Below are 26,558 nucleotides of genomic sequence, written 5' to 3'. Positions count from 1 at the left end.
GTCCTCGCTGGGCTCCGGCCACTCCAGAGCCCACGGCAGCGACCACCACGGCAAGGACCACCAGCGCTCCAAGTCGCCCCGGGATCCCGACCCCAGCTGGGACTCTCCCTCCCGCGTGCCCTCGTTCGCCAGTGGGCAGCACTCGAACCAGTCCTTCCCACCGTCACTAATGTCCAAGTCCAGTTCAATGTTACAGAAACCCACTGCCTACGTCAGGCCGATGGATGGGCAGGAATCCATGGAACCAAAGTTATCCTCGGAACACTACAGCAGCCAGACCCACAGCAGCGGCGTCAACGAGCTGAAGCCCAGCAGCAAAGCGCACCTGACCAAGCTGAAAATTCCTTCTCAGCCGCTGGATGTAAGTTGCCGGCTGTGTCCTGCCTTCTTCAATGTAAATCCACCTGGGCTGGGATTTTCCAGCATCTCCGAAATCCCAATTTGCCTAACCCAAATGGAGTTTTTAGTAAACACTGTGTTTTTGTTACTCAAAGCACCTTCACCTAAGCTGTATTTTCCATGGGGAGCATGCAAAAGTAATTATTTTTGTCTTCTGCTTCTTCCATGCAAATACTGGGGTTTTTATTAAATAAAGGCTGAGGCATTCAGAAAGGCTTACTTAACCCTAAGAGGCCAATTTTCATGGAGTATTTCTGTAGTCAGGAGTTAGGGAAATAGGAAGATATCCACAAATATTTTGACAAGCTGGGTAAATACATTGTTGTTCCTGGGAGCCGAGTTGACTTAGACTTGTTGATACAATCTGCCTGTATCGGATTTTCTTTTGAAGTGAGTAGCAATTACTAGATGTGATTATTATACCTTCACACCAAATTGAACAGGGTGCACAACTTTTTATCAGTTGTGCTGGATATAAAATCCTATTGGGTTAACAACTTTGAGGAGTTTGGTAATTCCCAAATCATTAAGACACAGACTCTGACTCCAGCTCACTTACAAGGAGAGTGCCTTTCCTAGTAATGAAATCTCATTTCATCTCCTGTCTAACTGCTTGAATCATGGTAGCCAGACAAAAGCCCTTGTTCCTGGGATGTCAGCAGATAGCAAAGTAAAATCCAGGACACAGGTAAGGAAACCAGAAATTACTTTATTTGTGAAGACTTGCCACATCAGTGCTGATGCCCTGAGTCCTGTAGTAGCTTTGCTTCTTTCTGCTCGTGGCAGCCAGGGATGCAGAAGATTCGTAGTTTGGTAATTATTGCTGTTTCTGGGATCACTCTGGGATGAGTGTTTTACTTGGGAATGCAGTTTGTCATTCCTGTGCATTCACAGTCCTGCACTTGAATTCAGATATTTTCCTGGGGCTGCTTCCAGGAAATGATTGAAAGCTGGGATTCTCTTTGCCCTCTCTACAAGTTTTTAATATCACTGACTGCCTGCGATCACTTTAACTGTCAAGTGAAAAGTAAGAGATTATTATCACAGTTTTATAGATGTCATGTATTTGCTTTTCATAACTGAATGTGACTCATGCCGTAAAAACATGGATCTATCTGATATTAAAATTGATGAAAAGAGTTAGCAAGGGCTGTTTGTGTCTATGTAGAGTCAGTGTGAGTCACGATAGGGATTAAAGTTTGTTTTTAACTGTTTGTAGTCCCTGGAAGATTTGGGAGATGTTAATTTCGAGTTTTGATTTGCAGGCATCAGCCTCTGGTGAGGTGAGCTGCGTGGACGAAATCCTCAAAGTAAGTTCTCAGTGCTCTTGTTCATCATTTCTTTGTTGAAAATACAACCATTCCCAAGGAGGGGGAAGGGCTCTGCTGTTCTCAGAGCCTGTCCAAGTGCAGATGGTTGCAGGAGGGCTCTCCAGTGCTCCTCCAGCACTGGGACACTGGGCCAAACTGAGAGCAGAGCTGGGTGTTGCGGTGTGCACATCATCTCCTGGAGGTCCTCACTGCATTCCTCCTCCTGGGAACCAGATCCACCCATTTCTTCCACCAAAATACAGTTTTTAATTTTGATACTGTAGATTACAGTTAATGCTTTGCTGCCCCACAGCAGAACTTTCCCTCTCCCCTACCTGGGTTATTTTTCCAAGTCCTTTTACCCCTCCTGTGATCCCCGGTCCTTTTTCTGCTCTCACAAAAGGATTGTCAGGTCCCTCTGGAGCATTTCCATGGCTTATTATTTCCTCTGACCTTCAGTGCTTCACGGGCCTTGGAGATGCTCTGAGAGAATACCAGGCACTTTCATTCCAGCTGCAGGAATTTGATTTCCTCCTTTTCCTCAAACTCTACAGGCTTCCCTTTCCTAGGATTCTTCTTCCCACACACTCTGAAAGGATCAGACTCTGACTTGCACTGCAGTTTATCTTCAGGCCAACCAAGTTGATTGATTTATGCCTTGCTGCTTGTTATTATGTCATAACTCTCTCTTCTTGTGGGTAGCAATTTAACATTCAGGTTTACATGCAAAATCTTTATTGCACATTTGGGAAATTAAGATTTGAATATAAAGCTGAGTGAAGCAATGAACTGAAAATGGAGAGAATCCAGACTGCAAGGTGAAATCTGCTTTATTTTGTTAATAACTTTCCTTTTTTTTGTGTTTTAGGAGATGACCCACTCCTGGCCTCCTCCACTGACTGCCATCCACACCCCCTGCAAAACTGAACCCTCCAAATTCCCCTTTCCAACCAAGGTCAGTGCTGAATCAAACTGCTGTTGAAAAAGTAACGCCTCTTAAAGATCAGGATTTTGGAACTCTCACATTCAGTTCTGTATAATCTGCGTTTGTTTCAGTGCTTTGTCCCTCTTTATTTTTCTTCACCCCACCTGTCAGCAGTGGCCTTATGAAAAATGTCCTTGGTTTTCCTCTGCTTTGCACAGACAGTCTGCAGGGTTATCTGTCATACAACTTGCCTTTTAAATTTTTATGTGATAAATTCAAGCCTTCAAACTTTTGAAGCTTAAAAATGCCTTTGAGCCCTTTCCCTAACAGGGAAATGCTTTGCACCATTTTGTGTAGAGCCAAGTGAGTTTCCCCCGATGTAGCAAAACAGAGGCTGAATGGTAAATGCTGAGAAGTTTAAAAGGGCTTTTCTGCATAAACTGAATTTTCCTCTTAGTTTTGAAGTCCATTAATAGTGGTATGAGATCTTTTTACATTTTTAATTACAAAAAAGATTAAGACAGTTTAAGAATCACGTGTTTTGCTGAAGAAATCACTCGTTCCAAAAGATCCCCTTCCCAACCTCCTGTGTTCTTAAGAACTGCTGAAGGGTTTAAGCAATTAATTCCAGAGAGAAATCCACCTCTGCTGCTGCTGACAGCACAGGGCACGTGTCCAGGGGAGCTGCTGGAGCTGACACCTCTGAGGAAGGAATTCTCCTGCTGCCTCCCCTGAGGCTGGGCCTGGCAGCTCCAGGGTTCCAGGGCACTGGGAATTGTTTGCCTTGAAGAGCAGCTCTGCAGGATCCTGGAAATCCAGGATAGGCAGGGGAGGCAGCTGTGGGTAAAACCCAGTGTGGGGAGCTGACTCACCCAGGAATTCGTGGTCTGGTTCCTGGATCTGCTGATTACCAGTAGAAGATTTAACTCAACAACGTGATTTTTCTCCAGACTCAACATCTCTCTGGGGTGAATTGGGGTGCTCCACCCCTAACTTGGCAGAGCTTCAGAGTGAAGAAATTGCACTGTTTGTCTTTTAAAAGTTACCTTTGTAGTAACTCAGACCAAGCTCTCTCTGACCAGCTGCTGTTCTAGACACCACTTGCAGCTCTTAATTTCCTGTTTGATCCAAATTGCTCCCCAAAACAGGATATTTGACAGAATAATTTTAAGAAGACTTTCTCACTGAAGTCTCTACTGTCATCTCACTAATCCCATCATTTTAAGTGAATGCTTCGACATCACCTTCCCTCAGCCAAAGGTTCCAGTCCCTGTTGGAAGGGCACATCCACAGATTTCCCCCAGACTGGTCTGAGTGCAGGTTCTCTTCCTGGCTGGATATCCCAGAGCCAGGGGCAGCCCTGCTGTCACCACCTCTGTATCACCTGTCCCTGTCTCACTGCATTTTGCTTCTCTCCAGTATCAAAAAACACAGAATTTACCATTCAGTTCTGGGCTTTACTTTGGAAGGCATGCCTAGAAATAAATCCTGTTGTCTGTTTTGCTAGCATTAGATCAATATTAATCTTGCAAATACTACTTTTAGTCAGGGTTTATTTGTGTGTTACATAAAACTGTCAGCCTGGAAATAATTCGTACCTTTTCTTATAAGGAAAGAAATTCCACACCTTTCCTCATCAACAAAGGTCCTTATTCCGCTGCTTTGAGTACTCATTCCTGAACCTTTAGGGAGATATTTTCCCTTTGCATTTTGGGCACACATGGCTGTGGAGCTGCTTGGTTTTAGTTTACCTGGCACTTGACTGAGTTTGGGAAGAGGAAAGTGTGCAGAAATCCGTGTGGCTGTGACACTGTAACACTGCTCAGCTCTGGTGATGTTTGAACATAAAAAGTGGCTTGTGGAGCTTTTTGAGCCTCTCAACCTGGATTGTGTCTCTTCACCCAGTTTGCAAAAAATTCCATTTATGGCTGCTTTGAGTCTTTTGACTTTTTGCCAGCTTTTTTATTTTGTGGCTGCACATCTTAGCCATGGAACTCTGTCAAATTCTCTCTCTGCATCCAAAGCCTATAATTTCCTCTGCCTTCTCCCCTCTGTCATTCTTGGCAGCAGCAGCAGCTCTGCAGAATTCCAGGGAGTTAGTGAGCCATAGGCTTGTGCAGTCTGGGCCCAGAGCAGAATCCACCAAACAAAACACAACAGTGGTTTACTTTAATCAGCCAGTTCTGGTGGAGGAAAGCTCCTTCTCTTTAATACTGTGCTCCATTTATTGCCAGTCATCTGCCGAAGTGTTTCACAGCACTCCCCTTGTGGGCAGAGCTTGGTGTGTTTTTCCTGCTCACATAAAATGAAGCTGCCCTTGGTGAACCACTTGATTTTATTTGTCAGACTCCTGGGATGGGATCACTTTCCCTGTGTGTAGGGAGGGAGGGAGTAACTCGAAGGAACCCACACTCCTGACTGGGGCCTCTCTGATGACTATAAATATATCTAATAGTTCCCAGGAAGTCTTTGGATCAGAAGAGAAAGCTCCATGGAAATAGGTCAGGGAAAGTTTTATGGACGCTATGGAAAAATGCAGATTCCTGTGTCTTGATAAAAAATGTTATCCTGTGACCTAACACTCTGATTTTATCCGTGGGCTCACAGTCGGGCGCTCCAGAAGCACTGGCAGCGTTTATGAACGCTTTGAGCAGCGCAGCCGCTGTGGGGAGGGAAGGGTTGGGCTCCGGCGCCAGGGGAGGCCTGGCTGTGCCTGCACCTCTGCAGAGGTGGTTCTGTGCTGCAGAGCTGGGGCCAGCAGGATCCCCTCAGCCCTCCATTCCCTGCTGGAATACACAAACTTCCTGCTGGGAAGTAAAGATGAGCTCTGACCTGAGGTTTCAGGTGTTAACTGGGACTGGGCCCCGTTCCCCACAGCCAGGGCTGTGGGATGGGAGTCCCTGTCCTGTCCAGCTGGAGAATTCTTCTCTCCAGGTCTTTTGTCAGAGTTTTTGTTTCCTGCTCCAGTGTCTTCCCTGTGTAACCTCAGTCCATTAGACTTTGCTTTAAAGGGTTTCCTTCCTTTCAGTTGTTTGCAATTTCTTTCTGAAGCAGACCTTTAGAAGCTGCTGCTCTAAATAACCTGGGAGTTGAAAGTAGGGCTTTTTTTTTAAATCTCTGAGTTTCTTAAAGGAATACATATCCAGTAGATGGCAAGGGAGTTGGAAAAAGTTGCGCATCGGGCCATAACACCTCATTAAAGTGCACTTAGCTGAGAGCCAGTGCTCTGCCTCTGAAATGGGAAGTTGACTCAAGCGAGGAATTAGGCAGGTGTGTTCTGCAGAATTCCCAATCCGTGTGCTGCTGGAAGGGGTGCCAGTTCCCCATCCCATGCTCCCCCAGTGCTGTGGCTCTGGAAATGTGGAGTTTGTGGCCTTTGTTTCTTTTTTCACTCAGTTTGTTGATTTGGCTGAGCTGCCAGTGGCAAAAAGCAACCAGGGATTCACACCTGCCTCCTCCTACCTGTGTAAATGATAAAAAATGGATTTATTTTGAAGGAAGTGTGGCTGTTGCTTTCTGCTGAAGTCACAAGACTTCTCTCCATCTTTGCTTTGCTCTTTAATTTTTTTTAGATTATTTTTATTGTCCCTTCCTTTCAGTTAGTAAAGATCAGAGGTACTTGAAATACCTCCCAAGGAAATCTCCTTATGAAGTTCCCCATCCACAAAATTCTTGTTCAATGCATTGTTCCATTTTTGAAATACAATGCTGAGGGAAATTGAAAACATCTCAAGGGTGCTTTGCTGTGTAAAGCTTTCGTGTGTTTAAAAACTTCCTTCTGTAAATTGCCTCTGTAACCACTGCCTGGCACTGGCTTGGTGTGAGGGAAAACCAGGTCACAGGTGTACCAGGAAAAATGGAATTCATTGTTGAATTGTAGTTCTGGTTTGCCATTGCCAGAGCACGTAAGTAAAATGCATGTACAGAACTAGAAATTAAAAATATTGGACTCGATTTGTTTTTCTGGGGCCGTCATTGTCCTCATTTTGAAATGAGGTCAGGAAGGTCCTATTTTAAACAGGCACTCAAGCCTGGAAGGGGGTTTGCAGTGGCTCAGTAGCCTCTGTGTGTTTGTTAAAACAATGGTTTAGGATTTCAAACAAGTTCATAATCTGCTGTGTCTTGGGAGTCAGAATTGGGGTTTCTGGAATGGGAATACTGAGGATGATACAAGTGCTAAAATTTGCAAGGCTTTGTCTTTCCTGGCTGGTTTTATAGGAGACTGGGAAGGAATTGTTCCCTGGGAGGGTGGGCAGGCCCTGGCACAGGGTGCCCAGAGCAGCTGTGGCTGCCCCTGGATCCCTGGCAGTGCCCAAGGCCAGGCTGGACATTGGGGCTTGGAGCAGCCTGGGACAGTGGGAGGTGTCCCTGCCATGGCAGGGCTGGCACTGGGTGGGCTTTGAGGTCCCTTGCAGCCCATCCTGTAAATCTATAATGTCATCTTTTACTGGCTTTTGTCTGATCTCCTGGAGATTTGGCTGTTCCAGGCTGGAATGCTGTGCTGTCTGCCCAGGCTGGGGTTACCAGGGACCCACATGGAGCCTTTGGGGCAGAGTGTGCAGAGCTGGTCACAGTTTAAACCTTACCTTGTCCCCAAGGCTCCTTTGTGGCTGAGAGTATTTTTTGTTGAGAGGTTTTCCTTGTTCCCATTGCTGTGTGTGCCTGGAGAAGGGAAAGGACGAGAAAAGAGTTGGAAAGAAAACGCTTCAAACAGCAGCAGAGTTTGTGTGTGTATGAGGAGCATAAACAAACATCCTGAACAGTTCCTCTCCATCCTAAACACAGAGGAGGAGGGGGTTTAGGGAAGTCACACAGGGATTTGGGACTTTCAGCCCTGATGTGCCCTTGGGAACAGCAGGAAGTGGGTGAGGAAGAGGAGTGTGACGGTCTCCTCACCTGGGCTGCCCCTGGGCCCAGAGAAGAATCCCTTTTTTTGCTTGTTGCTATTTTTTCCCCTTTTCCAGAGATTAAGTGTCATCCATTAGGTAGAAGGAATACCTTCCTTACAGCCTGCTTTTTTGTACCTTAAAATTCTCACTGAAAAAAACCCACTTGTGATCTTTTATTCCCCCAGGAGTCCCAGCAGTCCACTTTTGGCACTGGAGAACAGAGTGAGTACATGAAACTTCCTGGAATGTGTTGAATGCTTTTGTTGCCATTCGGTGTTCTCAGCATCTCCTCAGATGTCAGGGGTTTTAGGAAATGAGGTTTTCCAGACTGGTCACAGGATGGAGTCTGACTTCAACTTTTCTCTGCTTTCTCAAGTTTTAAGCTGTTAAACAGTTGCTTGATTTTCTTTTGCATTTCTTGGTCAGATCTTGGAAGTTATCACTGAGTTGGAAGGGTGGTATGTTCTAGAAAAAAAAAAAGTGTTTTTAATTGCTCTAATTCTTCACAAAATGCCTCTATGGTTGACTGAATTGAAAATAACTGAGTATTAAGCCAAAACACTTTAGAAAACCCAACTCCCTGCTCAGGGACATATTAGAAACCAAAATAGTGCTTTTGCTTTTATTTCAGTAGAAGAAGCACATGGCAGTTTCACTGTTCATTTTCACTTTGACATTTTAAAATCAAGAGAGAGAACTGGTCAAGAACTTCTATCATGTGAATCCTTCTATCCTTGAATTTCTTGCACTTTTGGACTTTAGACAAAAGCATCTTTTATTTCTTAAAACTATGTCATTATTTTGAATGTTGCTGAAATGAACACAAAACTCGGGTAAATACCAGGTAAAATTGAATTAAATTTGTGCTGTTACCTTCCCAAAGTCCTTCCATTCCCTCTTGGAGTGATTAAACAGCTTAAATAGTAAAAGAAGAATGGTTTATTCTTAGATATTCACAAGCAGCTTAATCTGAACACCTGATACAGTGGGGAATTAAGGAAACAAATTGAAGCTTAATTCCATAATGCTAAACCATAGGCTCACGTTATAGGAGCAGCTGGACTTTGGGTGCGGAAAAGAAGAGCCAAGGTTAATTAAACACAGAGCCAGTTTCCTGTGTCTGTTTGGATTTTCTGGAGAGCTTTTAACAGCCTCAGTTCTTGCTTTTGTTGAGCTGCACTCAGTTGTTTACCAGAATTAAATAAAAGGGAAGGGAAAAAACCCCAGACTGAAAAGCAGACTTAATCAGGGTGTACTCCTGCTGTCAGAATTGGTGTGTGAGCTGGATTTTGGGATGTGGAGCTTCTCATCCATCGGAAGCTGTGTGGGGATCTGGAGCAGTCAGAGCTCAGCAGATGGATCTGTATCCCATATCCTGCATGTAAAAGGCAGTAGTTTCATCTTGGTAGGAGCAGAACAGTTTTTCACAGCATTAATAACAAATTATTGTTGTATTGGTTTAGACAGCAATGATTTAAATGATTTCTCTATTTTCTTGATTAAATTATTTGCTGTATTTGGTGTTTTGCCTCTGTATTCCCTCCCTCCCTCAGCCTGGGGGAGGTTGTACCTGGTGTCACCTGGGTGCTGCTCCCTCCTGTCCCCTCCCATGGCCTTGCTTTATCCATCCCTGCATCCTTGTGGCAGCTTTGGGGTGACTTCTCCTGTTGTGCCTGAGTTTTCAGCTGTGCTTTTTTTTCTTTTCTTCTCCTAGAACGATACAATCCCTCATCCAAAACATCCAATGGTCATCAATCCAAATCGTAAGTGGCTGCTGAGAAAACATTGCACAAACAATAGTGGGATTTTAAGAGATTTAGGAAATAGTGTTCACTAGAGTGTGGCAGTTCTTGCACAGGCACTCCAGCATCCTTCTCCTTGGCTGGCAGGAAAAGGGGATCATATCCCAGCAGGTTTTTTGGGACAATAAACCCAATACTGCTCACTGGAGTGAGTAAAAAATGGCCCAAGCTGCCTTTCTGCTCCTGTGTTTTCCTGTCAGCTGCCAGGAGAGGAGCAGGAGTTTGGACCTTGGAATTGGCCTGGGAACCAGAAAGGGATCAGCAGGACAGGATGGGATGGGACCTAACAGGCCTTGCAGAGCTGTCAGCTGGAGGTTGCACAAGTTCAGGATGAGGAAAGGTTTTGTATTGGAGGAGACAGAAAACTGGGTCTGGGATCTTGTGAGGTTTGTTCTGCTCAGTCTTTCACTCCCTGACAAACGTTTTGCGCACAGACCCAGCAGCACAGAAAAACCCAAAGGCAACTGGAATGTTCTGCATGGCTGCAGTCCATCTTCCAGACTTAAAAATCAATGATACGCAGTTAAAAGGTTGTTTCCAAATAAATATGCCCATAAAAATAAGTATTTACCAGCTGATTGTATGCTAATGAAGGTTGTAGACTCTGAAAACTGACTGGGTTAGTGACATTCCTCAGGTAACTTTTGTTGGGATGCACTCACAGGATTCAGCCTGCGGCTTCTGCCACAGAATTGGCAAGATGGAAAAGTACCTTACCTATGGGAAAGAAATAAAACAGAAGAAACCCGCTTTCATTCATACAAACTTACAGTCAGTGTCCCAAACCCGGGCAGTTTAGGGAGGTGCTGAGAGGGAACCGTGCTATTCCCAGGGCTGGGAATGGGAGAACCCCTGAGAACAAGAGGCAGCCCTGGACACCTGCTGAGCTGGGATGCAGGAGAAGGAAGTTTAAATGATGTTTACTGTGACAATACAACTTCAAATATATATATATTTTTTTTAAGTGATTATCATCTGGTAAAGAAAACCCTTAAAAGGAGATAAATGCATCCTTTGTAAAATGATAGCAGTGACCAATAGTTCAGGAATGAGCTCCTAGATTTTGATGTTCCTGTTCAGATCATTGGTAGAGCAGCTCACTGTGAAACTCAGGAGAGTCACACTTCTAATCCTTTCTCATTTTCTCTCTGCAGATGTGAATCGAACCAGACAGAGTAAGATGTTTTATTCTTATCATCAAATGTTTCCCAATAATCACAAAGGCCCTGTACCCTGCTGTGTGTTTTCACTGTGCTCGTGTATTCTCAGTCTTGTGAAACTGTGTGTGTGTGACTACCAGCAGTAATTATGGCTTTGAATAATAATAATTAATGATGGCTTAGGACAGTTGCACTGCTGCCATGAGACACCACGAGACAGGAAGCAGCCACTGGGGTTGGCTTTCTTTATTCCATTTCAAACACAATTCTTGGCCATGGTGTGTGCGAAGTTGAACATTTACCAGTTACCTCCTCCCACACCAGTAAATTGTGTCAAATTTCCTTTCTAAATTTAACAGAATGGACTCAGGAGCCAAAGTACCTGAATCCTCATTCTTCTCTGAAGAATGACTCAACTCACCATTCTTAACCATGAAACCTGTGAGTGGTGTCTGGTGGCTCTCACCCACGCAGCCTCTGCAGGATAAACAGTGCCATGTTGAAATCCAGCAGAATGCTTTGGAAGTAATTAAAGTACTTGGAAAAACTTGTCTCACTTTCTCCCTTTTCCCTTAGTATGTTGAAAGATGACTTAAAACTTAGCAGTAGTGAAGACAGCGATGGAGAGCAGGTATGTTCCTTGAATCACTTCCCAAAACACTGCACCCGTGCGTGGGCCAGCCCCAGGCAGGGATGAGTGGCCCAGCAGCAAACTGGGCAGCTTGGCAGATCTGTGATTAAGAAATTAAAATCTAATGGAATGTTTTTAGGCAAACCTCAGGTATTCCTAAATGTAATCTTGGTGGAAATTTTGTGCAAATAAATTGAAGTTTTGTGTTTTGTGGAAAGAGTTTGCTTTTACCTAGAAATTCTTATTAACTGATTTCACGTGGGCCTTCTCTGAACATCAAATGACAATAGTGCACTTAAAGCTTATATAATGGCTCCTTAATTAAAGATAAACCCCTCTGTGTTCTACCGTCCCACTACAGAGCTCATGGTGTGAGTGTCAGTGTGCGTTGGTGCCCTGGGACTGTTTGGGGTGACAAGGGGCTGTATCTGTCCCTGGGAGTACAGCTGCACCTTTTTTTTTTATCCAAAACTCTCTTTTTTACTCTTTTCAGGATTAACTTTGTGCAGCTTCTGCCAGACTGGCACATGCTAAATAAAAATAGAATGTTTGTGCTGCCCAGTAACCTCCACTGCTCTGGGGTTTCTTTTATTCCTGTTCCAAGTTCTGGTACTTGATTTTTTTTCTTCAGGTGGAAAACTTGGAGATAATACATTTAGTTGGTTAATTCCAAGTACCCTGGGCACCTCAGGAAAATCATTGTGAAATGCTGATTCAAAAAGGTGGAAACAGAATATTAATTAGTGGTAGAAATGGGAACTCTCAAAACTGTAGTCAAAATACAGAGATTTGTGCTGAAAACTTGGAGAAAATAACTCTGCTTTTCTTTCTGTGTAAGGAAAATGCAGATAAATTTAAACTACTGCAAGTAACGAATTTTTAAAAAATCAAAGGCTCTAAATCGATGTTTTGCAACTTAATGGTATATACAAGCCTAAAATAGCTTCTAGAAGCTTCACACTCTTGTTTTTAATTGCAGGACTGCGATAAGACAGTGCCAAGGAGCACACCTGGAAGGTAGGAATTCCTGGGGGATTGCAGCATAGGCAGCATAGTGGGGATGTTCAGCCCAGTCAGCACTCCTGGCTTGGTCTCATTGCCAAAATTCATCTTTGTCCTTTGGCTTGTACTAAAGAAAAAGGTGATGAGAATTTAATCAATGATTAAATAATGTAAATACTAAATATATCCTGCAAACGAGACTGACCACTTTGGGAAGGGGCAGCACCCAGAGGCTGTTTGTTTCCAGGCTGAACCACGTTCACTTACACTGAATTTTCTCGTGAATGGTGATTAAAATGTTACATTTTGTTACTTCTAATGTAATTAATGTTACATTAATGTTACTTCTAAAGGATTTTAAGGATGTACTTGTGCCTCACGTAATGCTTGGTTTCCCTCCTTCTTGTTGCAGTAATTCTGAGCCTTCCCAGCACAACAGTGAAGGAGCAGATAACTCCAGGGATGACTCGAGCAGCCACAGCGGCTCCGAGAGCAGCTCTGGCTCCGACTCGGAGAGCGAGAGCAGCTCCAGTGACAGCGAGGCCAACGAGCCATCCCAGAGTGCATCCCCCGAGGTAGGGCTGCCAGGGCCTGCCCTTCAGCAGCTTGGCTCTCATCCTGACATTGACAGCACAAAAGTTCAATAAATTTTCTCACATTGTTGAGAGAAAATAGACCGACCAACATGGGCTCGCTCGCTGTCAGGCTGCGCCATTCTGCTGCAGTCCCTGTGGTGGATGTGACAATTCTCTAGATAAGCCCACACTGGATGTTTGATTTGAGGTGGTTTTTACCACCAGTTGTCTGTTGGAGAGCAGAGTTGGATATGGTATCAGAGCCCTAAAAATTGATGGCATCAAATATTGCCTGTTGATAGCAGCTGCTCTAGGCAGAGGGAAAATTTGTATTACTTGTGCCTGTATTTCATTTATTTGTCTCAGGTTTTGGGTGTACCTGGTGCTTTGGTGTGCAACATCCTACAGCTGCCACGGGGAAAAGATGGAAGAAATGGGAAATATTTTATCTAACTCTTGTTTTTCACTTTGTTTTTAGCCAGAGCCACCGCCCACAAACAAGTGGCAATTGGATAACTGGTTGAACAAAGTTAATTCCCATAAAGTGTCACCAGCTTCTTCTGTGGACAGCAATATCCCTTCTTCCCAAGGCTACAAGAAAGAGGGACGGGATCAGGGTACAGGGAGTGGGTACACTGATCAAGGTGGATCCAAGGATTCCATTTCTTCTACGCCAGGGAGAGATTCCAAACCCACCCAGAAGGGCTCGGAGAGCAGTCGTGGGAGGCAGAAATCACCTGCCCAGAGCGACAGCTCGACTCAGAGGAGGACTGTAGGCAAAAAACAGCCCAAGAAAGCAGAAAAGACATCTGTGGAAGAGCCCAGAGGAGGTCTTAAAATAGAAAGTGAAACCCCAGTAGACATGGCAACAAATATCCCTTCAAACAGGCACAAGGCAGCCACCAAAGGCTCCAGGAAACCCAATATAAAGAAGGAGCCCAAGTCTTCCCCTCGGCCTACAACAGAGAAAAAGAAATACAAGGCTTCAAGCAAATCTGCCCAGAAATCCAGGGAATTCATCGAAACAGATACCTCATCCTCTGATTCAGATGAAAATGAGAGTCTGCCTCCTTCCTCACAAACACCCAAATACTCTGAGAGCAATAGGACTCCTGTTAAATCTTCCATGGAGGAGGATGACAGCTTTTTTCGGCAAAGAATGTTCTCTCCTATGGAAGAGAAAGAGCTTCTGTCCCCACTGAGTGATCCTGATGAAAGGTACCCACTCATTGTGAAGATTGACCTGAGCCTCTTATCCAGGATACCAGGGAAGCCTTACAAGGACGCCGACGCTGCCAAGACAGAGAAGAAGAGCGCTCCGGAGAAACACGCCCGGGAATCCCAGAAACAGCCCTCAGACAAGAGCTCCACAAAAGGCAAAAGGAAACACAAGCAGGTGAGGACTCTGGAGACATTTCCCTGTTTTCTCAGCCCTCAGAGCATTGAGTACCCCAAAATCCAGGTCACGCCTCAGGGTAGGGACTGAGCCGTGCAGGAGTGGCTTTGCTGCCTTGTGTAGAGCAGCTGGATCATCCCCGTGCTTTTCCAGGAGAGACTGTTGGGATTTTCCTTTGGAAACACCTGTAGGAGTGTCAGCCCTGTAGCCAGAGCTCAGGGAGGTCACAGATCCTGTGCCCCTGAGCTCTGCATCCAGCCCTCTCCTGCCTCCCTGGAACCAGCCCCTGGTGCTCTGCAGGCCAACTCAGGCAGCTGATCCCGAAGGAAAATCCACCTGGAAAAAAACCCAAAAGTCAGTTTTCAGCTGGATCAGCTCCCTGAGCCATGGAATTGCCTGTTGCTAGGATAAGGGATGAGGCAGGACTGGCCTGGGGCATGGCAGCAGCAGAAAACATCTCAGGTGCTGCTTTACTGAGAGAGGGGATCTCTCCATAATAATAATTAGGTCTGAGACATTTGAAGTGTGTGAAATCCTCCTTTTCCCCCTCCCTCCACATGCCTTTTCCTCTTTTAGGCAGGAGGAGTCAGTGGGGGAACTGAATAGAGGGAATACTCATGGAGGGGGGAGTGTGAGAAGTCAATGCTGGTGTAATTTTAAACTGCTTTTTGAAAGCTCAGCAAGGGACACTCTGTATAAAGGGCAAACCTGGAGCTGTCAGATGGGCTCAGAGATCCAGGGAGTCTGGTTTCCATGAATTTAGGGCTGTGAGGCCCTGGGGCAGGGATTCAAAAATCCCTGTGCTGCTCTGGATGTCATTCTGAAAATTCCCCTTTGCCATGTCAAAGGGATCTGACAGCAGTTGGGAGACTCTGTTGATATCTGCAGTCCCAGGATTCTGGGAGATCATTCCCAGAGTCATTGGAGGAGGTGGGTCATTGCAGTTACACCAGTTTCCTACTGAGCAACCAAAGTAAACTTGATCACTTGCTGAAGTCAGTGTCATGCAGGAGCCCTGACATGTAACTGCAAACAGATTTATCCCGTGCTGTTCCTAAGATTCCTCTTTTGTCTGGGTAGGGAAATGAAGCGAGAGAATGAGCTGCTTTTGTCAAATGGGAATAACTGAGCAGTACAGTGAACAATTACCTTTTGGAGGTGTTACTGTGTAACTCCTGCTGTTCCTGGGAATGCACTCACATGTTCCAGTGGGCCTGAATTCCCGGACTTCTCTCTCTTTGGTCACTTTTGCCTTTCACCACACATTTGGAATTACAGCGTTAAAGATCTGTGCTCTCACATCCAAACCACAAAGCTTTGGTGAGACCAGTTAAATTTAGGCCTTATCCCAGGAAATGGTGGTGGTTGAATGCTGTGAAGCCTCAGGTCACTCTGATGCTTCCTGAGAGGATGGAAACCTGTGTGGGGCAAGGACAGGACCCCTTCCCAGCCCTGCAGTTTTAGGTTTGTGCTCCAAGCACAAGTGGCACCACTTGATTTTCTACATTTCCTGGGTTTCCTTGCTCACAATTCTCAGGTTTCAGCATCAGTAACAAATGAAAACCTTTGGGGTTTGTTACCAAATGTTTTATTCTGTGAGGCCCCATTTTCTCTCTTACTCACTGTATTGATCCCTCCAGTGCTTGATGAAGACAGCATAGAAATTTACCTTCAAGACCCTGTGACTTGAGGATTAAATTGATATAAATACCTACTCTTCAACATCTCTGAGCTGACTTAAATAGATTGATTAGATTTTTACCCTTTCCTGGCATTCATCAGACACCTCTGTAGACCCTAGACATCAAATCTGTCTCCTGATCCTGCCAAAGCCTTTGGCAGATTTTCCTGGGATTTCGTGCTGATAATTTATCTGTGCTGAAATGAACAACTTGGCTGTTGCTGATTTTATCAGGCTGCCATTTAGTAGCCAGACTGGGATTTTCATTTTGTTCCAATAGCAGGGTCTGGTAAGGGTTTGCTAAGGATGAGCTGCTGCAGACCATGGTTTTGGGGTCTGTATTTAACTGTGAAACACCTGCTGAATGATGTCTCTCAATGTGAAATATTACACATCAGGGACGTGTAAATGTGGATTTTTGCTGGATGTTTTTCTCATTTGCTTTGCTCAGAACGAGGATGAAAACAGAGCCAGTGAAAGCAAGAAAACGAAACTGGAAGAAAAAGCTCCCTCAGGACACAAGAATTCCAGCAGCAGGGAGTGAGTATCTGCTTTTCCCAGCACTGAGGGTCAGGGTGGCCATGGAGAGGATGGTGTTTGTCTTCCCCCTCTTCTGCTCTCTCCCACCCCAAGTTTTCCTCAAATAATTGGTAAAATTTCATTTTTTTCTTATCCTTCAAACAAATTTACTTCAGAGCTTCTACAAGCAATTGGTGGAAATGAATTTCCATCCCCAAAAACACTGGCCAAGGACAATTGTGCTCCTTAACAAAGTGAGGTGACCCCTCCTGTGAAGGGAATATTTCCTTCCTGGTTTTCTCTAATACACAGTGGGGCTTGGGTTTGGTCTAGAAATCAAAATCTCTGCTTTTAAATTAACCCCATCTGGTAATTCTCTATTTAGCAAGTTTTAAACTGGGAATAAATTCCTGAACTGGCTTTCTTTGGGAAGCTGATGGCACTGAGCTCTGGATCCATGGATTTAGCCTCCCATCTCCTTGGTTTATTAGTGCAAGAAAAGTGTGAGCAATACAGAATTAGCAGCTCAGTACCATTGTTTAGTATGTTATTTCTGCATTTGCCACGCTCTTTGCAACACCTATTGTGCCTTTATTTGATTGATTCCTTGGTCAGTGTTAATCCACAGGAAAGATTAAATTTTTTCCACTGCTTTTTAAAACTTCTGTTTCAGTTCAAGCAACTGAAAACTGGTGCAATTGTGTCATGGAAAATATTCCTGTCCAGTGAGCAAAGCTGTGAGAAGCTGCAGCACTTTGGGTGCTACAACTCTTGTTTGGCCCTTCTGAATTAAACAGTGTCTTACTGTTTGTTAGGAAACAGCTGTAGAATTAATGGATACATTCCTAGTTTGCTTTTTTACCTGATACTTGATTTTTTTCTGGTATTTGCTTGGTTGCCAGTGCAGTTCTCTGAAGGACATTTAATTAAATGAAACTGTGATTTTCTAGCCATAATGTGTAGAAATAATACTGATGGGAAGGCAGGAACAGCCAACAGCATCCCTCAGCAGCCAGGTGAGAGTGTCCTGAAAGGCTGTGCTGGGGAAGTTTCCCATTCCCTGGGTTCCAGAGGTTTATCTGGAGCATCTTTCCCTGGAGCTGTGGGCTGGCTGCTGTGCACAGACAGCCTGGCGCTGGCATTGGCTCCCACTGCTGAAATTGGGAGGGTTTGGGGTGGTTTTTCTACAGAACTGGTGCAGGGGTGTGGTTTTATGGTTAGAACTTGTCTGGTTTTGCCTGTGTTTTCAGGTCAGAACAAATAGAATGGGGAAAACAAGTTCAGTCTGGCTTTGGAGAAACCTATTCACTGAGAGGATTCTTCTGCTTTTCTCCAAAGCTGGGTCTGACAGTAAAAATCTTGGGGGGAGGAAAGGTGTTTAGTTTAAGATTTAAAAATCAAACTTCTGTTTATATTTTTTTGGGGGGTTGTTTTTGTTTGGTTTGGTTTTGGTTTTGGCTTTGTTTGTAAAGCCCAGAAACCCAAACCCTGAGTTTGTTCCTCTTTTCCAGGTCTTCTAAGCCAAGTGCTGTTAAAGAAAAGGATTTGCTGCCCTCCCCTGCTGCCCCAGCCCTGCAGAAGGATTCCAAGCAGGAACATGGCTCCAGGAAGAGAACAGTCAGTCAATCCTCATCCCTAAAATCCAGCAGCAACCCAGGCAAGGAGAGCAGCAGTGGCAGCAAGAGCAGCTCCTCTTCCAAGCAGAAGAAGACAGAGGGGAAGGGGTCCAGCAGTGCCAAGGAAGCCAAGGTAGAGGGCTGGTTCTGTCCTGATCTTGTCTTTGCTTTTTAGTTTGATCTAAACATCCATTTGCAGTTCAGTTTAAAATGCCATTAGTTTGAGATGCACATTGTTTCCTGTCACAGAGCTCAAGTGCCTTGGAAGGCCGTAAATGAGGAGACAACTTGGAGAGAGTGTGGAATAGGAATGCTTATCCTGCCAAATTCCTGTGTTAATGGAGGAATGGGTTTAGTCATCCCCTGGTGACTGGTGCTGCCTGTTTGTTGTTGCAGTGGTTCATAAGAACATCACTGGAAAGCTGTCTGCACACTGGAAATGGAGCTGTGAGGCTGCTCTTGGCTCCTCAGAGCAGATACACAACTTGGCCTGGTTTTTAAGGAGAGCAGGAGCTCAGTCTGTGCTCAGTGCTGGGATGGGAAGCTCTGGCTCTCATTTTATGACATTGTAGAGAGATTATTTCAGTTCCAGCTCAGCAATTTACAGAGCTCTCTGTGGCTGGAGAGGAGGAAACATGGATGGTTATGGGGGTGATGCAGAAAATGGTTGGTAAGAGATTTAGGTTGGGAAGATCAATGTGATGGAATTTTAAAATACAAATGTCCCTAAGCCAGCTGTTAATCTGTGATACCTTTGTTGTTTTATACTTCAGGTGTGCTTACTCATGCTTTTCTCAGAGGAGTAGCTGCTCCTGTGGGGTTTTTTCAAGGCAAAGGCATTCAGAGAGAGTGTTGTTGATCCTCCTCATCTCTGCTAGAGTAGAAAAACAGGATTTAGAATCAGTGCCAGGGGAGGTGGAGGGAGGCATTTCCTGGCCCTGGGTATGTCTGGAAAGCCTTGGCTGCATCCTCCCCCCTGCAGGGAGGAGCCCCAGCCCAGCCCTGTGGGAGCCTCCTGGGAGCCGAGTTCTTCCCGGTGCTCCAGGGCGGCTCCAGCACCTGCAGCCTGTCCTTCCTACACGGAAAGGGGGAAGCCACGGGGGAATTCATCCAACAAATGCTCTTCTTGTAATCATGGCATGGGTTTCCCTTTCAGGAAAAGATCCTGAACAATTCTTCCAGCTGCCCTCCTGCCTCTGCTCAGGCCACGGAAAGTGTGAAGTCGAGGAGAGCCAAGCTCGTTTTTGATGATAGGTGAGGACAGAAAATTCCCTTTCCATCTGGGGGGGCTCTGGATCTCGAGCACAGGCAGCTCCCCATGGAGGAGAGTTGGCATTTTGCTCCACAGAAAATGTTACACACGAGCTCATTGTCAAAGAAAATACCTTGAAAAGAAAATAAAACAAATATTTCACCATCTCGTGCAGACTTGAGGTTTCAGTTGGGCCAGTTCAGATCTCAGCTGGATCTGAAAGCACTTCTTTAAATCCCCTTTACAGACGAAATTCTGTTTGCACCAAATATGAAATAACTTTCTGCTTAAGAACTTACTTGAAATACTGTTTGAATTACCTGAAACTAGAGAACTAACTAGAAACTACTTTTAACAATTTTGTCATAGTAGTTAACTAATTTAACACATTCCTTTAAACAGGTTTATCAGAGTGTAGCTTGAGTTAGAACAGAAAAAGCCCTGAAATGTGGCAATGTTAAGAAGCTCCAGTCATAAAAGGCCGTGTAAGTGGGTGGCTCCAGTCCCTAAATCTGTGTCCTCTCTTGCAGGACTTACTCAGCTGATCATTATTTGCAGGAAGCAAAGAAGCTGAAGCATAATGCAGATGCTTTGGTGAGTGGATCTCCAGTGCCCACCCAGTGTGTGCCCCTGATCCAGGGGTTATTTGCTGCCTTTGCCATTCTCCTGCCCTTCTGTGCTGGAATTTCCTTGCACTTCTTTGCTTTCTGTTCCTGAGCTGTTCCTCCCTCCCCGCAGTCGGACAGGTTCGAGAAGGCCGTGTACTACCTGGATGCTGTCGTGTCCTTCATTGAGTGTGGGAATGCATTGGAGAAAAATGCTCAGGAATCCAAGTCCCCGTTCCCTATGTATTCAGAAACTGTGGAATTAATCAAGTAAGCTTTGCAGAGCTCCTGCAGGGGCGGGTGGGCGGGGGGAGCTCTGGGAATCAGAGCTTCGCGGTGTATGAAAGTTTTACCTCCAGCTTTTGGGATCTGTTGTCATTCCCAGTAGCACTGGAGCAGTGACCAGTTCATTCCAGTTGCTGGGGTTAAAGCATTTCCAGGAAGGTTGAGGTGGATTCTGCTGAGGCTCTTCAAGTCCCTCTGCAATGAGTAACCCACGAGGAGCAAAATTATTCTGGTTACTGCTGAGTCAATGTTTTATTCAGGGCTAAGAGATGTTCGTGAAACAGTGGAGACAGCTGAAACTGGAAATTCTGAGAACATGAGTGTTTTGTGAATGATAAATGAAAGTAGTTTTTGTTCGGGGGCTGATCTGCTGCCTTTCTCTGCAGATACACTATGAAACTGAAGAATTACCTGGCCCCGGATGCGACGGCTGCAGATAAAAGGCTGGCAGTGCTTTGGTGAGTGTGCTGGGGCTTCCTACAGTGCCCTCGTGCATTTCACACCTTTTATCTACACAAAATGCTATTTGACACTGAGCCCTTGGCTGTTCCTGAACCAAACACTGCAGATTCCCACTTGGCTGTACACAAAGGTGAAGCTGTGTCTGACTGCTGTGAGTGGGGATGTTGCCAGCAAAGGCCAAGGCTTTGAAACCTTGAAGAGTGACAGCAGAAGGTGCATCCTGAGCACTGAGCCTGGGATAAATCACACTGGGGCTGGCTGTGGGGACTGTCAGGAGCCCTGAGGCTGAGGGAGTGGCTGCAGAAGTTGGAGAGGACCAGAACCCTTTGGCTCAGGGGAAAGGAGAGGGAAGGCCCTGGGAGAGGCTCAGGGTGTCCTGGCACAGGTGAACAATAAATGAACCCCTCGTTCCTGGGTGGTGTCTCCCAAGCCCAGCAGCAGCAGCATCACTGAGAATTCCAGTTCCAGGTTGAGGCACACAGAGCTGTTCCAGTTCCCTTCAGAATTTCAAGGTGGTTGTGGATTTTTTGGTTGAGTTACAGCTTGAGAGATGAGTTGGCAGAGAGAACAACATTAAGAACACAGCTGTTGGATCTTTGAAACTCAGAGTTGAGATAAACCTGACATTGGTTTTTGTCCTGTCTTTGGGCAGCCTACGGTGCCAAGCTCTGCTGTACCTGAGGCTTTTCAAACTGAAAAAGGAAAGTGCATTGAAATACTCAAAAACTCTGACTGAACATCTGAAGGTAATTGCATCTGTATTTCCTTAGAACATTAAAGCCTAATGGTATGAAAGCTCTACATCACTTAAAGTTCCCAAATCCAATTTTCGGACTGCTGCATGTGAACACCTGTTTAGAACTGGACTTGCAGGTGTATTAAAGCTGGGCAGAGCTTTAATAACCATAACCCTGCTGGTCCTGGCATGACAACTCTTTATTAATTTGATCTTCTTTAGTAAATGCTATAGGCTTCAAGGAGAAGGTTGTTTGCAGTGGGATGTTGGCTGGGTTTAGGTAAATTCCTCATGAATTTATCTAAATTTCTGTGCAGCAGATTCTGAAGCTTCCAGCTCTCAATGCTGAGAGGAAACAGGCTCATCACATTCCCAGTCTCTCAGATTTGGGACATCTTTAATTGTTCAATGCCAGTGATAACAGATTCTTTCTATTAAAGGGCTGAAAAAACTGAAGTGTTCCCATAAGGGGCAATGGACTACTCCAATACTTGTTTGTTTTGCTAAAATAATCCCGTAGTTTTTGTCTTAGCCATCAGTAAAAAAGCATATTTCCCCAAATTTCAGTTTACTGTGATATTACTGAGAACATTACGTGAAAGTACAACTACAACAAATAATTTGGTCAAAAAGAACCAATTAAACAACCAGCTAAAATGTACCTCATGAAAGCATAAACACAAATCAGGTGAAATGTGTCTTTTTCCCCACACAGAATTGCTACAATAATTCTCAAGCACCATCACCTGGTATGGGAAGGTGAGTGGTAAAAGCTGTTTTCTGTATTTGTCAACTCAAATTTTTCCTGTGTGCCCAGGGAGCTCAGGGAGCAGCTTTTGGGGTAATTGGGTGTGGATTTTGATCCGTTTTTTGTGTAATTATCAGGAGGTGCTGCAGCTCTGCAGGGTTTGTCAGGCCAAAAAAGGGGCAGCGTGCCACTGACGCACAAGTCACCTATCCCAGGGGGTTTTGGTGTTTAATTTAATGCTTCTCCCCCCAAACAAGAGCGTTAGTAGTGCTGCAAGGCCAGAGGTTACCAGTATTTGCAGGGTTCTCTGTTCCATAGTTTAGCAGTTACTTCTGCTCTTTTAAACCCAATAATGTACCTCTGATAAATTATTCAATGAGTTTAAGGAGGGCACTTCAGATTTCCATTGTGTTAGCTGCAGTAATGTTATATAATGCAATATTCTGGCACTGGAGTTACCAGGTAGCTGTAATTTTTTTGTTCTTACTCTTTAAGGTTCATTTAAACAATGAATTTAAGATTTTATTGAACTAAGAGATGCTGAGGTTTGGTAATTAGGTTTTGCAAGCTATAAATAATTGTTGGAGGATCCTCAGCAGTTCCCAGCTTGAGATTTTCATTTGTTGTAGGGCAAATCCTGATTTTCGGTGTGTAAAGTGGGAGTGTTTTCCCATCCCACACGCTGAGTTGTGGGCAGAGGGATCTTAGGGGACATCTCAGAGCATGATGTGTCTAAAGCTGGTGCATTTCTGCCTTTCCAATTCCATCTTCCCCTCCGGGCAAGCAGCAAACCTGTCGGGATGCCATCTCCAGTCTCTCCAAAGCTGTCTCCAGGGAATTCAGGAAATTACTCTTCCGGGGCAGCCAACCCTTCAGGGAGCGGGTCCTCGGTGACGATCCCGCAGCGCATCCATCAGATGGCTGCCAGCTACGTCCAGGTCACCTCCAACTTCCTCTATGCCACTGAAATCTGGGAACAAGCAGAACAGCTCTCAAGAGAACAGAAAGGTAAGGGCTGCCTCAGGGGGATTGAAACCTCCAGAGAGGGCTGGAACACTCCCAGGCTTTGATTTTGTTGATGGTGCCCTGGGTGCTGAACCTGTGCAAAATCAGGGAGAAAGTGACACCTTGGATTGCAGGGATACCCCAGGCTGGGTGTTGTGGTTGTCAAGGTGGTGCTGGAGTTGTGACATAATCTTTGTTGTGTTTCCTGTAAAATGTTCAGAGGAGGAGGAACTTGGTGCATTTCCCTTTCTGAAATTCTTTCATGAAGACTTCTTAATGAAGTTTGGCCGTGCTTTATTTATTTTCAACTAGTGAAATAAGAGTTTTAGAGGAAAACCAAGAATTTTGGCAATGGTTTAATTGTTTCCAAGCAGTCTTGTGCAGAAGAGTAAAGAGATGGATTAGGAAGGACCTTTCTCCTTGACTCCCCCCATTGCGCCACCTCTCCTCACTCCCCTTTCTCTCCAGCCCAGCGACTCACGCTGGGAACTGGAGCTTGATGTGGTTACAAATGTGCTCCTTTAACTTGTGTTTGTGCTGTTTTAGAGTTCTTTGCTGAACTGGACAAGGTGATGGGGCCCCTGGTGTTTAACACGAGCATCATGACGGAGCTGGTGCGTTACACCCGGCAGGGCCTGCACTGGCTGCGCCTCGACGCCAAGTGAGGAACCCAACCCAGCCCATTCTTCAGCTGCCTCTGATTCCTCTCCACAACACTGTGTCATGTCAATAAGGAAGACTGCCATAACACATTGCTTAGTTGACACTAAGAGCAAGGAATGCTTTCCCATGTCTCCCATCCTCATCTGTGTTTGTGTTTAACCCCAAATCAGCTGGTTCATGGACTTCTTCAGTATTCCCGGTTTAAGTTATTTAAATATTTGAAAATTATGCTACATAAAAGTTGTAGTTTTGCTGATCTGTCATGGATAGATCATTGGAATTCCAGTCACAATACATGAATAGTCAGTTTAAATCCTATTTATTTTAATTTTTTTAATTTTAATTTTGAAAAGCCCCATTTGGGGCTGATTTTAGCTATTTCTTCTTCCCTAAATTTCCCCTTTTGAGTACTTAGAAATTAAACCTAGACACTTTATTTAAGTACTTCGTGAGCTTTGTTACTCTGTAATGTCTTGTGGTGGTAGAGCCTGTAAAAGGAACTAGGGTTGATAGGTTCTAACGAGTAGGGACACCATACTTCTCATGCCTAATGCCTATGAGTCGACTAATAAATGACAACTACAGATTTATTATTGCAGAATTTGTACTAAATAGAAAAGTTCCAGATATTCTTCTACGTATTGAGATACTTCATTTAAATGAATTATAAAGAAATTTATATGGAAAAATATTTAGCTGGATCTGCCTTGGATTGTTTCCAAGGCAGCTTCAAGCCATCGATTAACACTATAACAATCACAAAACATTACAGTAATTTGCATTTAATGTAACGTCCAGGTAATGGTGTAGGAATGACCTTCAGTCCGATGGGTGCGATGCAAACAGGAAAGGCTTTGGAAAAGGACAATCTCGTGCTTTTTTGCATCTCTTCATTTCAAATACCTTTTGTTTCCGTGCTTGTCGCTTTTTGACAGTTACGAAATCGGGGAACTTTGTGGTTCCAAACCCAAGAGTAGTTCAATTCCTACCAGAACCGTCATTTGCATCTTTTCCATTGACTGAGAAACCAGGAATCTTTAGTAGAACTCGAGGTCCATTTTGTCCTCTTAGGGTCTGCTGGGTGATGGACACTACAGGCTGGCAGTGCAGCAGCCACCGTGGGGTGGGAGCAGAGCTGCTCCTGCAGGAAGCACTGTTCTGTGCAGGATGGATGGCAAACTTGGCTTTACCCCGTGCTGATGAAGGTCCCGTTCGTGTCACATAATGTCCACTCCCAAGGGGCCACTGGGTGCCACAGAGGGCTGCTGGAGCTGCAGGTGGCCCCTCTCCGAGTGCAAACCAAAGTACCTTTCCACGTGAGGTGCTTGTCTGAGTTAAAGGTTTCAAATGCTACTGCTTTCAGTATTGCTTAGTGCCCCCAACATGTCTGGTGTGCCTTATGCCTTACTTTTAGATGAAGATTTTATGAACTGTTTACAAGATGTTTTACAGCAGGACCAGGTATACTGTATGCAGTGGTCTTCTGCAGTACTTGGGTAAAATTCCATTTCCTTTTTCAAAGTCTCGGTGTCTGTCACACAAACTGACTCATCGCGGTGGTCTCCTTCCCCAGAGTCCAACTCTGAATCCTTTGGAGTGAGATTGTGGAATGCTGCTTTGTTTTCTCTCCCATTGAACCCTTTATTCTGTACCAGATATGAACGTGCATGTTCAGGAAAATTATTGCACTAAATTTTTTGTGTAGGTGTAGTTAAGTGCCAAAATCACGGCAACCTCGAGAGAAGGAATAGAATTCTACGCTCCTTAGTACTGCAGTATGTCCTATGGGCTTTAAGAGTTTAGAAGTTTTGCAAATTAGTAACCTACTACAAGGTAGCTGCATCTTCGTAGAGCTTCCTTTGCGTCCCAGCGTGTTTTGTACTTCCAGAAAAGCTTTGCTACGTCCGGATTGATAAACGGGGAACAGACCTGGGGCTCTCCCTGACTCGACTCTTCAGGTCTGTTGGAGCATCCTTTCTATGGAATCACTGTGCAAGGTCACCTTTCTGTTAGTCTTTGCTGTTGGAGACAGAACTCTGTACCCTCGAACTCCCCGCCGTGGGCATGGGACACTGTCAGCCGTGTTTCCTTTCCTCCTCTGAAGTGCCTCGCACACCTCTGACGCTGAGAAATCCCTTGGTAGAAGTTGCATTCATGGGTGGGTTTGTGTGTAGTGCTGCACTAGCCAGCGGTCTCATCTCGGGGAATTTTTTTTCCTTAACTAGAGTCCCACAAATACCTTTTGGTGTCACGCGAAATTGGCCTCTTGAAATCGCATCGCTTATCCCTAGAGCAGTGGATCTTAGAAATTGGCTTCAAACAACCAGAAGGCTTTTTTTGCATTGTGTCAAAATGTGGACCTGAGCTGGTTGGAAGTGTCCCAGCTGAAGGGTGAACTCCATGGTGGAATATCCTCTGGAGTGCTGTCCCAGGTGTTGTGTCTGTGCGGGGCATCCGCAGGGGGCTTGGGGATGGATAGGAAATGCCTTGTGCAGCTGGGGCTGGTGCAAACAGATCAGTTCAAACCTCACAGTTGCAGGAGCATATCTTAATTTGGGATTGACCCTTGTTTCCAAGAGGAAAGTTCTGTACTTGATCAGATTTTATAGCCAAAACAAAAAAAGCAAGTACATCCTAGGCTTCCATCCCTCTGCCAAAGTAGGAGGGCTCTGTCCCTGTCCTTGGCAGCTCCCAGCACCACAGAGGGAGTGCAGGTCACAGGAGTGACTAAGGAGGGACTCCCCAATCTTGGCTTCCCAGATGATTCCCTGGATGGGGAATATGTATCAATACATATCAAGACTGTAATTTTAATTCCCTTGCTGATCATGGCCCCAGTTGGTGAATCTTAAAAATGGCTCAATCAGACTAGGCTTGCTCAGCTATCTGTGCTGTTT

General features: G+C 45.0%; 1 protein-coding gene across 1 annotated transcript; it reads left to right on the top strand.

The window, feature by feature from the left end:
• The first annotated feature begins 6 nt into the window (after positions 1-6).
• On the top strand, positions 7-25,375 carry AFF4 (AF4/FMR2 family member 4). The gene is made up of 20 exons (XM_008629126.2): positions 7-361; positions 1,665-1,709; positions 2,578-2,664; positions 7,709-7,745; positions 9,238-9,286; positions 10,480-10,500; positions 11,062-11,116; positions 12,096-12,133; positions 12,531-12,693; positions 13,172-14,089; positions 16,222-16,310; positions 17,801-18,038; positions 19,062-19,159; positions 19,688-19,751; positions 19,896-20,032; positions 20,434-20,505; positions 21,162-21,255; positions 21,961-22,004; positions 22,781-23,001; positions 23,545-25,375. The coding sequence occupies exons 1-20, from the start codon at positions 170-172 to the stop codon at positions 23,661-23,663; spliced, it is 2,781 nt and encodes a 926-aa protein (XP_008627348.2). The 5' UTR covers positions 7-169; the 3' UTR covers positions 23,664-25,375.
• The last annotated feature ends 1,183 nt before the right edge of the window (positions 25,376-26,558 follow it).

Source organism: Corvus brachyrhynchos, unplaced genomic scaffold (genome assembly GCF_000691975.1).
Source record: "Corvus brachyrhynchos isolate BGI_N302 unplaced genomic scaffold, ASM69197v1 scaffold21, whole genome shotgun sequence".
Classification (NCBI taxonomy): domain Eukaryota; kingdom Metazoa; phylum Chordata; class Aves; order Passeriformes; family Corvidae; genus Corvus; species Corvus brachyrhynchos.
Note: the sequence above shows the minus strand (reverse complement) of the source record. Positions and strands in the feature narration are given on the sequence as shown.